General features: G+C 42.8%; 1 protein-coding gene across 2 annotated transcripts; it reads left to right on the top strand.

The window, feature by feature from the left end:
• Window positions 1-2,751: 2,751 nt before the first annotated feature.
• cunhxorf58 (chromosome unknown CXorf58 homolog) lies at window positions 2,752-13,054 on the top strand. Of its 2 annotated transcripts, XM_042333888.1 has the most exons (9): window positions 2,752-2,874; window positions 4,687-4,782; window positions 6,760-6,859; window positions 7,467-7,561; window positions 8,723-8,834; window positions 9,525-9,656; window positions 10,529-10,758; window positions 11,166-11,301; window positions 12,440-13,054. In XM_042333888.1, exons 2-9 carry the CDS (start codon window positions 4,694-4,696, stop codon window positions 12,608-12,610), a joined length of 1,065 nt encoding a protein of 354 aa, XP_042189822.1. In that variant the 5' UTR covers window positions 2,752-2,874; window positions 4,687-4,693; the 3' UTR covers window positions 12,611-13,054. The 2 variants fall into 2 exon arrangements, with proteins under 2 accessions (XP_042189822.1, XP_042189823.1); XM_042333889.1 differs by lacking the exons at window positions 2,752-2,874; window positions 4,687-4,782 and having other exon boundaries at window positions 6,801-6,859; window positions 7,436-7,561.
• Window positions 13,055-14,935: the final 1,881 nt, after the last annotated feature.

The following is a 14,935-nucleotide window of genomic DNA, read 5'->3' as shown; positions in this document are numbered from 1 at the left end:
CAGTGATCAGTGTCTGTGTCGGTGTCTCAGTGTCTGTGTCGGTGTCTCTGTGATCAGTGTCTGTCGGTGTCTCAGTGATCAGTGTCTGTGTCGGTGTCTCAGTGTCTGTGTCGGTGTCTCAGTGATCAGTGTCTGTGTCGGTGTCTCAGTGTCTGTGTCGGTGTCTCAGTGATCAGTGTCTGTGTCGGTGTCTCTGTGATCAGTGTCTGTGTCGGTGTCTCTGTGATCAGTGTCTGTGTCGGTGTCTCAGTGATCAGTGTCTGTGTCGGTGTCTCAGTGATCAGTGTCTGTGTCGGTGTCTCTGTGATCAGTGTCTGTGTCGGTGTCTCAGTGATCAGTGTCTGTGTCGGTGTCTCAGTGATCAGTGTCTGTGTCGGTGTCTCTGTGATCAGTGTCTGTGTCGGTGTCTCAGTGATCAGTGTCTGTGTCGGTGTCTCAGTGATCAGTGTCTGTGTCGGTGTCTCAGTGATCAGTGTCTGTGTCGGTGTCGGTGTCTCAGTGATCAGTGTCTGTGTCGGTGTCTCAGTGATCAGTGTCTGTGTCGGTGTCTCAGTGATCAGTGTCTGTGTCGGTGTCTCAGTGATCAGTGTCGGTGTCTCAGTGATCAGTGTCTGTGTCGGTGTCTCAGTGATCAGTGTCTGTGTCGGTGTCTCTGTGATCAGTGTCTGTGTCGGTGTCTCAGTGATCAGTGTCTGTGTCGGTGTCTCAGTGATCAGTGTCTGTGTCGGTGTCTCAGTGATCAGTGTCTGTGTCGGTGTCTCAGTGATCAGTGTCTGTGTCGGTGTCTCAGTGATCAGTGTCTGTGTCGGTGTCTCAGTGATCAGTGTCTGTGTCGGTGTCTCAGTGATCAGTGTCTGTGTCGGTGTCTCAGTGATCAGTGTCTGTGTCGGTGTCTCAGTGATCAGTGTCTGTGTCGGTGTCTCAGTGATCAGTGTCTGTGTCGGTGTCTCAGTGATCAGTGTCTGTGTCGGTGTCTCAGTGATCAGTGTCTGTGTCGGTGTCTCAGTGATCAGTGTCTGTGTCGGTGTCTCAGTGATCAGTGTCGGTGTCGGTGTCTCAGTGATCAGTGTCTGTGTCGGTGTCTCAGTGATCAGTGTCTGTGTCGGTGTCTCAGTGATCAGTGTCTGTGTCGGTGTCTCAGTGATCAGTGTCTGTGTCGGTGTCTCAGTGATCAGTGTCTGTGTCGGTGTCTCTGTGATCAGTGTCTGTGTCGGTGTCTCAGTGATCAGTGTCTGTGTCGGTGTCTCAGTGATCAGTGTCTGTGTCGGTGTCTCAGTGATCAGTGTCTGTGTCGGTGTCTCAGTGATCAGTGTCTGTGTCGGTGTCTCAGTGATCAGTGTCTGTGTCGGTGTCTCAGTGATCAGTGTCTGTGTCGGTGTCTCAGTGATCAGTGTCTGTGTCGGTGTCTCAGTGATCAGTGTCTGTGTCGGTGTCTCAGTGATCAGTGTCTGTGTCGGTGTCTCAGTGATCAGTGTCTGTGTCGGTGTCTCAGTGATCAGTGTCTGTGTCGGTGTCTCAGTGATCAGTGTCTGTGTCGGTGTCTCAGTGATCAGTGTCTGTGTCGGTGTCTCAGTGATCAGTGTCTGTGTCGGTGTCTCAGTGATCAGTGTCTGTGTCGGTGTCTCTGTGATCAGTGTCTGTGTCTCAGTGATCAGTGTCTGTGTCGGTGTCTCAGTGATCAGTGTCTGTGTCGGTGTCTCAGTGATCAGTGTTCGGTGTCTGTGTCGGTGTCTCAGTGATCAGTGTCTGTGTCGGTGTCTCAGTGATCAGTGTCTGTGTCGGTGTCTCAGTGATCAGTGTCTGTGTCGGTGTCTCAGTGATCAGTGTCTGTGTCGGTGTCTCAGTGATCAGTGTCTGTGTCGGTGTCTCAGTGATCAGTGTCGGTGTCTCAGTGATCAGTGTCTGTGTCGGTGTCTCAGTGATCAGTGTCTGTGTCGGTGTCTCAGTGATCAGTGTCTGTGTCGGTGTCTCAGTGATCAGTGTCTGTGTCGGTGTCTCTGTGATCAGTGTCTGTGTCGGTGTCTCTGTGATCAGTGTCTGTGTCGGTGTCTCAGTGATCAGTGTCTGTGTCGGTGTCTCAGTGATCAGTGTCTGTGTCGGTGTCTCAGTGATCAGTGTCTGTGTCGGTGTCTCAGTGATCAGTGTCTGTGTCGGTGTCTCAGTGATCAGTGTCGGTGTCGGTGTCTCAGTGATCAGTGTCTGTGTCGGTGTCTCAGTGATCAGTGTCTGTGTCGGTGTCTCAGTGATCAGTGTCGGTGTCTGTCTCAGTGATCAGTGTCTGTGTCGGTGTCTCAGTGATCAGTGTCTGTGTCGGTGTCTCAGTGATCGGTGTCGGTGTCTCAGTGATCAGTGTCTGTGTCGGTGTCTCAGTGATCAGTGTCTGTGTCGGTGTCTCAGTGATCAGTGTCGGTGTCTCAGTGATCAGTGTCTGTGTCGGTGTCTCAGTGATCAGTGTCTGTGTCGGTGTCTCAGTGATCAGTGTCTGTGTCGGTGTCTCTGTGATCAGTGTCTGTGTCGGTGTCTCAGTGATCAGTGTCTGTGTCGGTGTCTCAGTGATCAGTGTCTGTGTCGGTGTCTCAGTGATCAGTGTCTGTGTCGGTGTCTCAGTGATCAGTGTCTGTGTCGGTGTCTCAGTGATCAGTGTCTGTGTCGGTGTCTCAGTGATCAGTGTCTGTGTCGGTGTCTCAGTGATCAGTGTCTGTGTCGGTGTCGGTGTCTCAGTGATCAGTGTCTGTGTCGGTGTCTCAGTGATCAGTGTCTGTGTCGGTTGCTCTGGTGACTGTTACCCGGTGACGGTGGTGTTGGGTGGGGCTGAGGCCCTCTGGTCTGCGCCGCTTTTCCAGACCCCGCGGCCCGGCTGTGGATTCGACTCAGGTACAGGGCCTCCCGGGGGGGGGGGGTCAGGGCTGCCCGGGGGGTGGGGGCAGGGCTGCCCGGGGGGGGGGGGGGGGTCAGGGCTGCCCGGGGGGGGGTCAGAGCCTCCCCGGGGGGGGGGGTCAGGGCTGCCCGGGGGGGGGGGGGTCAGGGCTGCCCGGGGGGGGGGGGGTCAGGGCTGCCCGGGGGGGGGTCAGGGCTGCCCGGGGGGGGTCAGGGCCTCCCCGGGGGGGGGGGGTCAGGGCTGCCCGGGGGGGGGGGGTCAGGGCTGCCGGGGGGGGGGGGGGGGGGGTCAGGGCTGCCCGGGGGTGGGGGGGGGGGGGGTCAGGGCTGCCCGGGGGGGTGGGGGGGGGGGTCAGGGCTGCCCGGGGGGGTGGGGGGGGGGTCAGGGCTGCCTGGGGGGGGGGGGGGGGTCAGGGCTGCCTGGGGGGGGGGGAGGGGGTCAGGGCTGCCCGGGGGGTGGGGGGGGGGGTCAGGGCTGCCCGGGGGGGGGGGGGGGGGGGGTCAGGGCTGCCCGGGGGGGGGGGTAAATCACCAGCCGTCTGTGCTGTTGGTGTTGGCTGCGGCAATAAAGAGCGGCTTTAATACACTATACAAACCGCAGTGAATGCAGCAACTCTCGGCCAAATTTGCAAATTTAAAAAAAATTAAATGGGTCACTTCAATTCACGACTGTTTGTGGGACACTGCTGTGTGCAATTGACTGCTGCATTTTGTCCACAAAACAGTATATTCTGTGAAGCGCTTTGAGACGTCTCGAAGACGTGATAATGTGCTATATCAAATGCAAGGATTAGTATTATTATAGGAACCCGGTTGTTAGTCGATTGGCGGATCACTTTTCCGAAGGTAATAATACCTCCCGCCCCCCCGCTCCACCCGAAAAAAAATTGTGGGAGACACTGCTGTGCAAAATTGCCTGCTGTGTTTTACACACAAAATATACAGTCAATTCACTTTACAGTATATTCTGTGATGTGCTTTGAGATGTTTCACCAACGTGATAAGGAGCTATATCAAATGGAAGGATTATTATTATTATCGCAAGTTTACCTCATGTGGTTAGTATTCTGCCTCTCATATAAATCCATCAGGGTTTCAGAGCAGTAAACATGTGAAAGAAAAGTACCACCTGATAATTTCGTACTAGTTATTTCGTACTAAGTTATTTTCACTGCATCATTTAAGTCAACATGGCATAAATGTGGGAAAGTGTATATGCATATTTCTTGTAAATTTATTTTTCTGATGAATCTCACAATGACCAGGTTTCATCAGGAGGATAACTCGAAAACGTCTTCATATATTAACTACTGAATTGTGAATAATTCAGCATTCGCCTCGCAAGGGAGAGGATTCCCGAGCAGGGCAAAACCTTAGGCAAGTTTCCTTATACCCCTTGCCTCTGCTTACCTAGCAGTAAGTAGGATCCCAGTTGCTAGTTGATTGGTGAATCGCTTTTGCATGGGTAATAATCGCTTCAAAATTATTTTTAACTGAATTCACAGGTGTTTGTGGGATACTGCTGTGCACAATTGGCTGCCATGTTTTGGCCACGAAATAAACTGTCAATACACTTTACAATATATTCTGTGAAGCGCTTATGTGACGTTTCGAAGATATGCTAAAAGTGCTATATCAAACGCAAGGATAATTATTATAATTCTAAAATGTAGGTTTTAATTCCAACACCTTTAATTCTAGTTAACTTTGTCTGAGATTACTTGTCTGAGATATTTTGATGCTCTGGGCCCTATATCAAATACAAGGGCTGACAAAACAAACATGATGTCTTCTTGCTTGTGCTTTTAGAATTAAAATGAACTGGCCCAAATTGGAACCGAGTTCTGCAGAACTTTCACAATTTGTGGAAAAAGAGAGAATTCGTCTGCTACAAACTAAAGAGAAGTGAGTAATTAATACTCGGCTTTTTGTTTGATTTTTACTTGAGATAAGGAAACAGGTTATTTACTTAGAATGATATACAACGTTACAGTATAGAAACAAACCATTCAAACAGTCTTTGTGCCAGTTTTATACTTCACACTTCTCCTATATGATAATAATATCACTCAATTCCCTTCGGCGTCATGTATGCATCAAGTTTATTCTTAAATAATTTGGTGACTTTGTTTACCACCTATTCCTGTAATACATGTGTATATTCCACTGGTAACAATGTCCTGATTCTCCTTTTCTATATGCACTATTCAATCCTTTGGTTGTCTATCATTCTATTTCATTGTTTATTGATCTACCTTTCCATATGTTTGCATTTCACTTACTTTATTGAGTTACCATCAGGTTTTTTAAATTTAAAATCCATTATGTTTGCACCTTCTGAGAAAATCAAGAATTAAGTTACTATTCTTAAAAGTTTCCCAATCCACATGTGGCCAGTTTACTTTTCATTTAGACGCTCTGTAGAATTGATTCTCTGGGCAAGGTCATCTTATATTGTACTGGTCTGTATGAATGTTGGTAATATGAGTTTATAATAACTTTCAACTTTCTCCCAAAGATTTGGTTATGCTTGGGAACTTAGAATAATGTTTTGGAATTTGGGAATATAAAATGTTAATCCACCTCATGTCTGTCTGCCAGAGTGTATTAGTTCCTAATAAGAGGCATAAGAGGCAACTAAACTGGTCTTATAATTGTCTTTGATAGGTAATTACTACATAGTTAAAGTCAAAGTTTACCAGTAATATTTTATTTTACTGCTGGCTTGTTTTGTGATTCAACTATTGCTGGGATCAGAAATACAGGAATCTTGAGGCTTTGTCTGATTATATATTTTTTTAAATCTTGTAGTAGAAAAACTTAAAACTTGCATTTCATATAATGTCTCAACATAAAAACACACTTTACAGTAATTGCTGTCAAAAGTAATAATAATAATTCTTGCATTTGATAGCACCTTATCACTGCTTCGAGACGTCTCAAAGCGCTTCACAGAATATACTGTAAAATAACTTGACTTGTGGGTGAAAAGCGGCAGCCAATTGCACACAACAGTGTCCCACAAACAGTCGTGGATTGAAGTGACCAATTTTTTTTAACAGGAATTATTTATTACCCCTGGAAAAGTGATTCGCCAATTGACTAATAACCGGATTCCTACTTACTGCTAGGTAAACAAAGTAAGGAAACTTGCCCAACATTTTGCTCTGCCAGGAATCATATCTCCTGTTTGCGTGGCGAGTGCTCTAACCACTGAGCTACAGGACTCCAAAGTAGTAACAACGTAGTGCTTTTTTTAGGCAAACATGACAGCCGTTTTGTGTAAAGAAAACCCTACAAACAGCCATGTAATAACTGACCTGGAGGATTACAGACTAGGATATTGGGAGAAATACTATTTTCAGAGTGTCATGGGAGCTTTAAAATCCACTTGAAGAACAGTCAGACAAGACTTTGGTTTAATGACTCAGTTGAAGGATAGAAACTCCCAACAATATTGCACTCCCCCTGTATTGTACAGTATTAGTTGCTGAAATTGGACTTCAACACACCTAAATGTCTGACCAAGTGGAAACACTTTTACCAGCTGAACCAAGCTGATATCTTGTATTGTATATTGTAACAAAATAATGAAGTCATGAGCATAGAAAGATGAATGAATTAATTGTAGTTTTGAAGTTCTAGAAGCAGAAAAATCGATTGAGATATTTATTTTTACTGAGCAAATTATGCATGTTGAATTTATTATAATAATTGTTGTATTTGATACAGCACATTTCATGATGAGAAGATCTCTCAAAGCACTTCCTAGGATTCACTGTAAAACATAGTGCGGTTTTTGTAGGTTAACACTTACATCGCTACATTAAGTGATGTATTCGGCATAGTGTAATTAGATGATCTTCACTCTATATCTTCTAGAATCAATTCATTTTTGGCAACTAAAATTATTCAGAGAACATGGCGTGGCTACAGAAACAAACAGCTATTTCGACTGCTCAAGCACACAATTTGTGCAGCGGTAAGTGTAGAGGCAGAATCATTTGCAGTTTGGAAAGTTGTATTTTCTTGTGTGTGAATTTTTGTGTCCTTGTCAGTTTTTAAAAGCTATTGGTCCAGTGACCTTCAGATCAGAGATTTCCCTGAGCTTATCTGCATTATTGGGACATACTACCAAAGGATCCCTATTGTATCTCCCAGTAGCCAAATCAAGAATGGCATTGATGATTCCTGAAGCAATCTCTAGGCTATGCTGCTTTCTATACAACTATGTGCTGCTGTTAATGTTTGCCCAATATTTGGACACAGGAACCTAGCTAAAAACTGGCAAAGTGCACCGGTGAGATTTGGCATGACTTCCTGATTTTAAATTGAATTCGACCAATTCATATCAACAATCATTAGCTTCCTTGTGGAGCAGAAAACTTAACTGGATGAAGTTATGTCCGGTATCAGAAGACCATAACAAAAGTAAAAAGTTATTTTTAAATTATTTAAAAATATTGTTATTTTAAATTATTTTAAAATTATCTTTTAATTGTTTTTTTCTGAAAGTGTAAATCCACGTGTTGATTATTCTGTTGTATTTGTACGAAAGGCTACATAACTTTACAAGTACTGCCCTATAGGAACACAGTATGACACACGATATCCTGAGAAAACTGAAACCCTCGGAGTATGAAATCCTGAAAGACTCCAGCATGAAGTTCAGAGTGAAATTCAGGTAAGGTGTGGAGTCTAACAATATAATTCTAGTGGCTCTCTAAAGAAAAAGGCAAGAGAGATAAGACATGCTACAGACATCAGTGTGCAATGTGACAGCATTTAGTTAGTTATTCGCATCGAACCATGATAACTTATTTAATGGTAAGCTTGAATTGTTTCATGGCAAATGCATTTTAAAAACTTTTGCTTTTTATCTGCATAACACTAGCCATTGCAATTTTATAAATTACGTTGTACTTTTATGACAGAGACTTGTTTAATGTAAGAATGTGAGTGTTATACAGTTACATAACCGTAAGCAAGTCGCTGGATTTTCAGGCAATTTCAATCTAACATCAACCTGATTCAAACTCTGCCATCTGTACGAGGGGTTTAAATTTAAAGGATTTAAATCTTTCATCTGTCAAATTATTCATAACCTTGAAACTTCTGCTCCACTCTATGATTTGCAGTATATTTTTTGGCATTGCTGTTCCATTAGTCATTGCTTTGTTTTTCAATTTTCTTATTCAACAGATTGACAGAAATTTGCACTGTGCAATTTTTTAAAGTTATTGTACGGTCTTCCACCAAAGTTATATGCATGATTCCATATTATTCTTTCTTTCATCTGTATTGTAATTGATGGCTTAACTTCTAAATTAATTTCCATCTGTGTACCCTCCCATCTTTTTTTCTAAAAAATAAAATGTCTCAAGAAGTGTACATATTCTGATTTTGAAAAGAGTGTTTAAAAATGGAATTATAAAAATATTAATCCTTACATTTGGTATAGCGCCTTTCACATCAGGAGGACATCCAAAGCGCTTCACAAGATATACTGTAAAATTAATTGACTCCATTTTGTTGGCAAACAATTCACAAGAGTGATGCGAATTGCCAACCCACATAATGAGCTGGGTTTATTTTTAAGAGTGATGTCCATCTGAATACTGTATGCCACGTGTTGAATCCAAATGACTGCTTCTCTCGACAGATTCGCACAAGTGGAATTTAAGTTGTCTATTTTTAGAACGTTTTGAAAGACCTGCTTTTATTTGTAAGTAATTATATGATATATAGTCCTGTGTGTAGGTGTGTACCTAAGCTCTGAAAACGTTACTAGTAGCTTTGCACAACATACCCTTATACAGGAATGTTTCTTTCCTGTTTTCCCTAGATTTGCTGGAGAAAACTTTCCTCCGATTCTTGTGTTTAAGATTTTTCAGCACAACATGAACTATAAAACCCAATACTTCAGTGGAAAAGGGCTGATCAAGCCTGCAACTGAGGTAACTGATTTTGCTTGTGAAGAAATTATGGTGCTTTTACACCAGCTGCCCTTTGTTCCCACACCAATGTAACGTCATGTCACTGAGAAAAGCCCAGGCTGGAAGAAAATCTCCTCAGTCTGCGGGTTGTAAGATTGACTTAAGTGGTAGTGACAAGTTAAGCCAGAGTCACGGTGTCAGGAATTTATTGTATGTTTAGTTGCTGGGATGATTCCCTACTTGTGATTCAGTCTGGAAAAACTCAAAAGTGCCTTGAGATGTTTCAAGCCTCATAAGGTGCTACATCAAATGGAAACATTATTATCATATCAGTGACTCATTTTATGAATCACTGGAAATTAGAAACCAGTGTTGTTTTGGAGGAAGGGATGGGCCAATGTAAGTACACTTGTTTTGTCTTTATCATTATACACATAAAAAATCCATTCAGCATTAAATGCATTGCTATTGCATCAACAACAACAACTTGTATTTATACAGTGCCCTCCTGCAGGGTAGCATCCTTAATCACCATCGATTTATAAAATGCATCATTAATATAGGAAGAATGCTTATACAATACTTGGTGTAGCGTCTTATGATGTTGAAACATCTCAAGGTTGGCTATTTATGGGATTTCTCAATGTGCATCACACCTTATTTTATATTATTGTAAAAGGATTATAAATGCTCTGAATTCTTTTTTACAAGGCAGCGGCAGATTCCTGCAAACTTATGGGACATAGGAAGTTCTATGATCTGTTAATAGACGATGAGCTTCAGTTTCAAAGATCCCAAATAACAGATGAAGTTGATATTATCACACTGAAAGATTACATGCAGGTACAAACACTGGTACTACAATTTATTAATAATAAATCCGTGCATTTGATATAGATCCTTATCACGTCATTAAGACGTCTCAAACTGCTTCACAGAGTATATTGTAAAGTGGATTACCTGTATATTTTGGAAGCAAAAAATACAATTATATAAAAATTATTAGCAGTAATTGAATGGGAAATGTTTTCATTGTATATATCTTCCAACTCCTATATTTGTGTATGTTCAAAAACAAGTTATTGTATTGAGACAAGTTAACTGAAAGTAATATTTACCAGTTCTTTCAAAGTTTCTGTAAATTTTAGCAAAATATAAGGGCTGAAATTCTGCTTGCCGTTATATGCAGTGACAATGGTTATACAACTGTAATGGGCAAATCGCATCAGCAGCTGACATCCTTGATGCTACTATGGCCAGTAATACCAACCAGAACATTTCAGCCCACTAATGGGTAAAGGTCACTGTTGGGGCAGCACGCAACTATTCAGACCAATAGGTTGCAGTTTAAATCAATATTTGGCGCCGACTAAGCAGCAGTTGGAGAAGTGTGTTATAATTCGACTCAGTGGGTTAATGATGGGAAATTCAGAAACAGTGCCTACCTCACTGCTGTCTGAAACGCTGTGTGTGGACATTGGCCAAGGTTAATACCCCAGTAGAGGAATACTCTCTCCAACACTCTCCATCAAGACTCAAACATTAACAATAACCATTAGAGAAAGTATTTGAGGGCTTTGAGCCTCTGTGGCAATGTACTATAGCAGAAAGAAAACAAGCAATCTGTAGACGAGTAAATTGGTAGTATAAACGTTGACCATGGGATATAAATTGCTTACACTATTGGTTTGTTACTTGTTTCTGTTGTTGTCCAGTACCTAAGTTATCTGGATGAGACTCCAGCCCATCTTGGAGGCAAAGACAACAACTGGAGGATATTGTCCATGGACAACTTGCCCAGGACAAACCTTCTGTTTGATGTTGTAGAATATGCTCAAAGCAGAATTTTATCTCCACGTTTGAAGGAAGAATTACCAGTTCTACTTTCCTTGCCGACTTCTCAAGATATACAGCTTCAACATATTAAAGTTCTCTCTCAGATCAGGTATCTCAAAGAAGAACTCACTTTGGAAAATCTGTACACTTTCATATACTGTATTAAAAAACTTTTCACTATTGAGGACTAATGCCATCGAAAAAATTAGTTTAAGACTGGTGTTTGTAAACGATTTTCAAAAGCAAATAAATCTTGCGTGTGATTTCTGCAGCCCTGGAGACTTCCAAACATCTCTGGAAGCACCATCTGTGATTTAGTTTAAAATTACATCTTGTGGTCAATTTGCAGAATTTTATGAACCAGCTCAGTTCTCAGCATTATTGGTAAACGATAGAACTTGTACTCTTAGTGTATATACAGTACTGTAGCAATACGGCATTTAAATTGTTTCTCAAACAACAATTTTGGAACAGAAAGATTTCAATAGAACAATATGTTTCATTGTTTAATTCTAGGTCTTCATCTCCAGCTACCTCAGTCTCTCTGCGCAAAGAATCAAAGACACCAAGAAGCTCACAACGTCGTTCTCACAAAGCACGACTAAAATTTAACAAAATGCGAAAGATTTATGGATTGGATTGCAAAAAAAAGGTAGAAACCTGATTACGTACGATTGTTCACATGGCCACTTCATGTAGCACCAAAGTCAATTACGATATTTAAAGGAGAATTAGATGGACAATTAATTGATTGTGAGTATAAAAGGTTTTGGGGGGCAGAATAGAAAAATGGGATTAGAATATTCAGATCTAAGTGGGAGAGGAGAGGTGGATAGCCATCTCCTGTGCTAACATTTGTGTTTCTATTTGAAAGCCTTAGGGTGGGTATTATGAAAGAATGAGATCAAATTTGCCGAGCAGCCTTCTTCATTCGTATCTATTGTGATTTTGTGTTATTGCCTAACAGATGCTGAGTATTTTCTAACTTGACATGATAGATACCTACATAACAGATGGGAAAAGAAAAGTATTATACAAATACAATACAAATTTACAATTAAAGTTGGGTGGATGTCCCAAGGTGCTTGACAGGCCTTGCTTGGCACCCTAGTTGATGGTGGGAGCCGAGGGTGGTGGGAAGGGGAAAGATGATTGAATGTGCAGTCAAAGAGGAAGGTCTTGAGAAGGACATTAAAGAGGTGAGGGAGGGAGCAAGCCAGAGGGACTCCAGGATTGTACTTTAGAATGAAAGTTCTTCCTCTTTTATTGCTACTTATTTGGTATTACAATAACTTGGAAAATTTGACCAGAGGAGCTAAGCAGCAAATACTATTCTAAAGACCTGGAGAATTATCTTATTCAATTTGATAATTTTACAGAAGTACCTATTAAGCACAGTCATCTGCTCCAAACAGTCAGATTCTGTGTTATAACAGGTTGTGTTATATAAATGGCTGCCAGTCATCAAGTTGCTGCTGTTGCTCCTGTCATTTTCCAGCAGCCACCTTCCTGCACAGGAGTGTAACTTGCAGGAAGCCAGCAAGGCAACAGCAACAGATCTTGCCAGTATTTTCAGGGATTGCCAGGATGCTGCCAATACTGGGTGGCTTCCTGTACACAGGAAACAATCAGGCAGTGTCGTAAACCAGAGGTGTAATGCACTTCTGATAAAAGCCAGGTCCATGGAGTAGCCGCGCTATAAGCGCGTACAACAATACTACAGTCATGAACTGCAGTGATGCTATCACTTTAAACTTCTTAATACTATTTTGCACCAATTTGTTTTTCAGGAGGAATTCATAAAAGCAACTCATGAAGCAGCAGATGATCATCCTCAAGGTGTCACAACGTCTGCACTTGATGAAATGTATCCAGTTCCTAATACAGCATCAGATGAAGAGTGGGAGAAAGAAGTGGAAAAGCTGTATGCTTGGACTCAGGAATTGTCATTTGAATTTTAGGATTACATTTTAACTGAAAATGTAATGATTTGTAAATGGCACCACATCAGATCAAGCTAACCCATGTTTTGCATTGTCAAATCTAATGCTGTTATGGAATAGTAGTTTATGGTTGGTAGTTTTGTGAACCAATAAACAGTGTACACAGTGTATTTGATATGTGCTTAGAGTGTACATTAAATACAGCCTGCAATTTTAACGTAATGAAGTTCTGAGGATAGTTATTTATCTGGCTGTTAAATATGGCAGTATCTGAAAGTGTTATATAGCAGAACTTCACGAATCCAGTCACTCAAGTGACCTACTTAAATGAGGTGACTGTAACAGGTCGGGTGATTCAGGTCACTGATGTAATGTTAAGGGCATTGGTAATGGGTAAGGGTGATGAACATTCAACCGTACTTCGCAATCTCAAATAAAATCAAAACATTGTCACATTTAAAACAGATCTCGGGTTTCATTATTCAAAGTTCACATGAGAAGTTAAAATCACAAAGTGTTCATTTCTTGGAAGAAAGAGTCTTGTGTTCTTTGCCTGGCTGATGATTTAACCTGCACTACCTTGGCCAGCAGCTGACCCTCGACATCAGCCAAAGTCTTCCTCACATCAGTCCATGATCAAGGCAAAAGTCCCAACAAACCCAGTGCATCAGCATAAGTGAGAGGGGGCTTTGATGTTGTGGGTTGCTCTTCCTGTTCCTTCTCTGTGTCAGAGGATTGATTTCAAGATCCTCATCCTCACCTACAAGGCCATTCACGGCCTTGCTCCCTCCTACCTCTCCAACCTACTATCCCCCTACCTACCTGCCCGTACCCTCCGTTCCTCTGGCTCTGGTCTGCTCCACGTCCCCCGCCCCAACCGCCCTACCATCGGTGGTCGGGCCTTCAGCCTCTCAGCCCCGAGGCTCTGGAACTCCATCCCCCAGTGCCTTCGCCTTGCTTCCTCCCTTTCCTCCTTCAAGGCCGGTCTCAAAACCTTTCTCTTTGACCGTGCCTTCAGCTCCCCTCTCGACTCTCTTCCCCCTCCTCGCTCCCTCCCTTCCCTCCCCTCACCCTGACCATTTCCCCCTCCTCGCTCCCTCCCTTCCCTCCCCTCACCCTGACCATTTCCCCCCTGCTCGGGTCATGACCCAACTGTGCAGCGCCTTGGGACGTCCTCCTGACGTGAAAGGCGCTTTATAAATGGAATCTTGTTGTTGTTGTTGTTTACAGCAATTTCTTGTGAAATACTTTGATCCACCATAAAAATGTAAATTCTTTAATCCACTGTTGCAAATTAATCTGGTAGTGAATTAAATATCAAAAGTTTTAGGCACGAGTGGTCTAAAATATTCCCCTGGGTCTCAGTGTGTTGTTGTTGTCCTATCCGTCGGTGTCCCTGGTATGAACTCCCCCACTAGACGCGCTTCCCATCCCTCATTCAAGTCCTTAGTAGAGGGCACATCACTGTTGATGGTTGCATACTCGACAGTGAGGATAGGGGTGTCCAGTGACAGGGACCGACTGGCCTTAGACAACAACTGGCAAAGTGGTACATCATCATCAGGGTCCTCCACAGGCTCATCCACACTAAAGCCAGCCTTGGCAAAGCACTTCCTCATTGCTGATCTACACCCCATGTTGACTGCTGAATGAATCCAGGTGAATGCATGAAGAACATTGATGGATTTCACGACTTGTGAAGCCTGCACACCTTTAGCCATCTCTCCAAGAACCTGTCTCCATGTGTAGAAGACTCCACCAGTAGTGCATCTTGACATTCTTGATGATGCCCTGGTCAAGGGGCTGAAGAATGGATGTAGTGTTAGCTGGGAAAAACACTTGACATTGGTTAGAGTAGAAATGCTGTGAGGGTGAGCTGGAGCATTGTCCAGAAACAGCAGCACATGCCTGCTCTGTGCCCGCATTGTTCTATTGAAGGTCTGAAGCCACTTTGTAAAAATGGAACTGGTCATCCATGCCTTCTTGCACCATTTGACGGGAAGCTGTCTTTTCTATCGTAACTTTCCATTCAAAATCTCCCTCCATGTTGACTGTTAAAGACATAGCTCTGGTGTACGCAGAATTAGCATCAAAAGCTTGAGGACAGGTGGGACTTTGAAAGGAGGAAACATTTTCAGGCGTATTATGCTATTTGTTCTCATTCGTTAATAGACATCGTCTCTTTTATGCATGATATATTCTGTCATCAGATTCCCATTGAAGGAGTACTATACAGTACTTTGCATTTCCATTCCTGGCTGGTACACTTAGATTTCTGCTCAAACATCTCTAGTTCCATTGAACTTAATTTCCGACAAAAAAAAAAGTTCCAACTTCAAAGTT

This window comes from Callorhinchus milii, unplaced genomic scaffold (assembly GCF_018977255.1).
Source record: "Callorhinchus milii isolate IMCB2004 unplaced genomic scaffold, IMCB_Cmil_1.0 Scaffold4, whole genome shotgun sequence".
In the NCBI taxonomy this organism is placed as follows: Eukaryota; Metazoa; Chordata; class Chondrichthyes; order Chimaeriformes; family Callorhinchidae; genus Callorhinchus; species Callorhinchus milii.
This window is presented reverse-complemented; position numbering and strand designations above follow the sequence as displayed.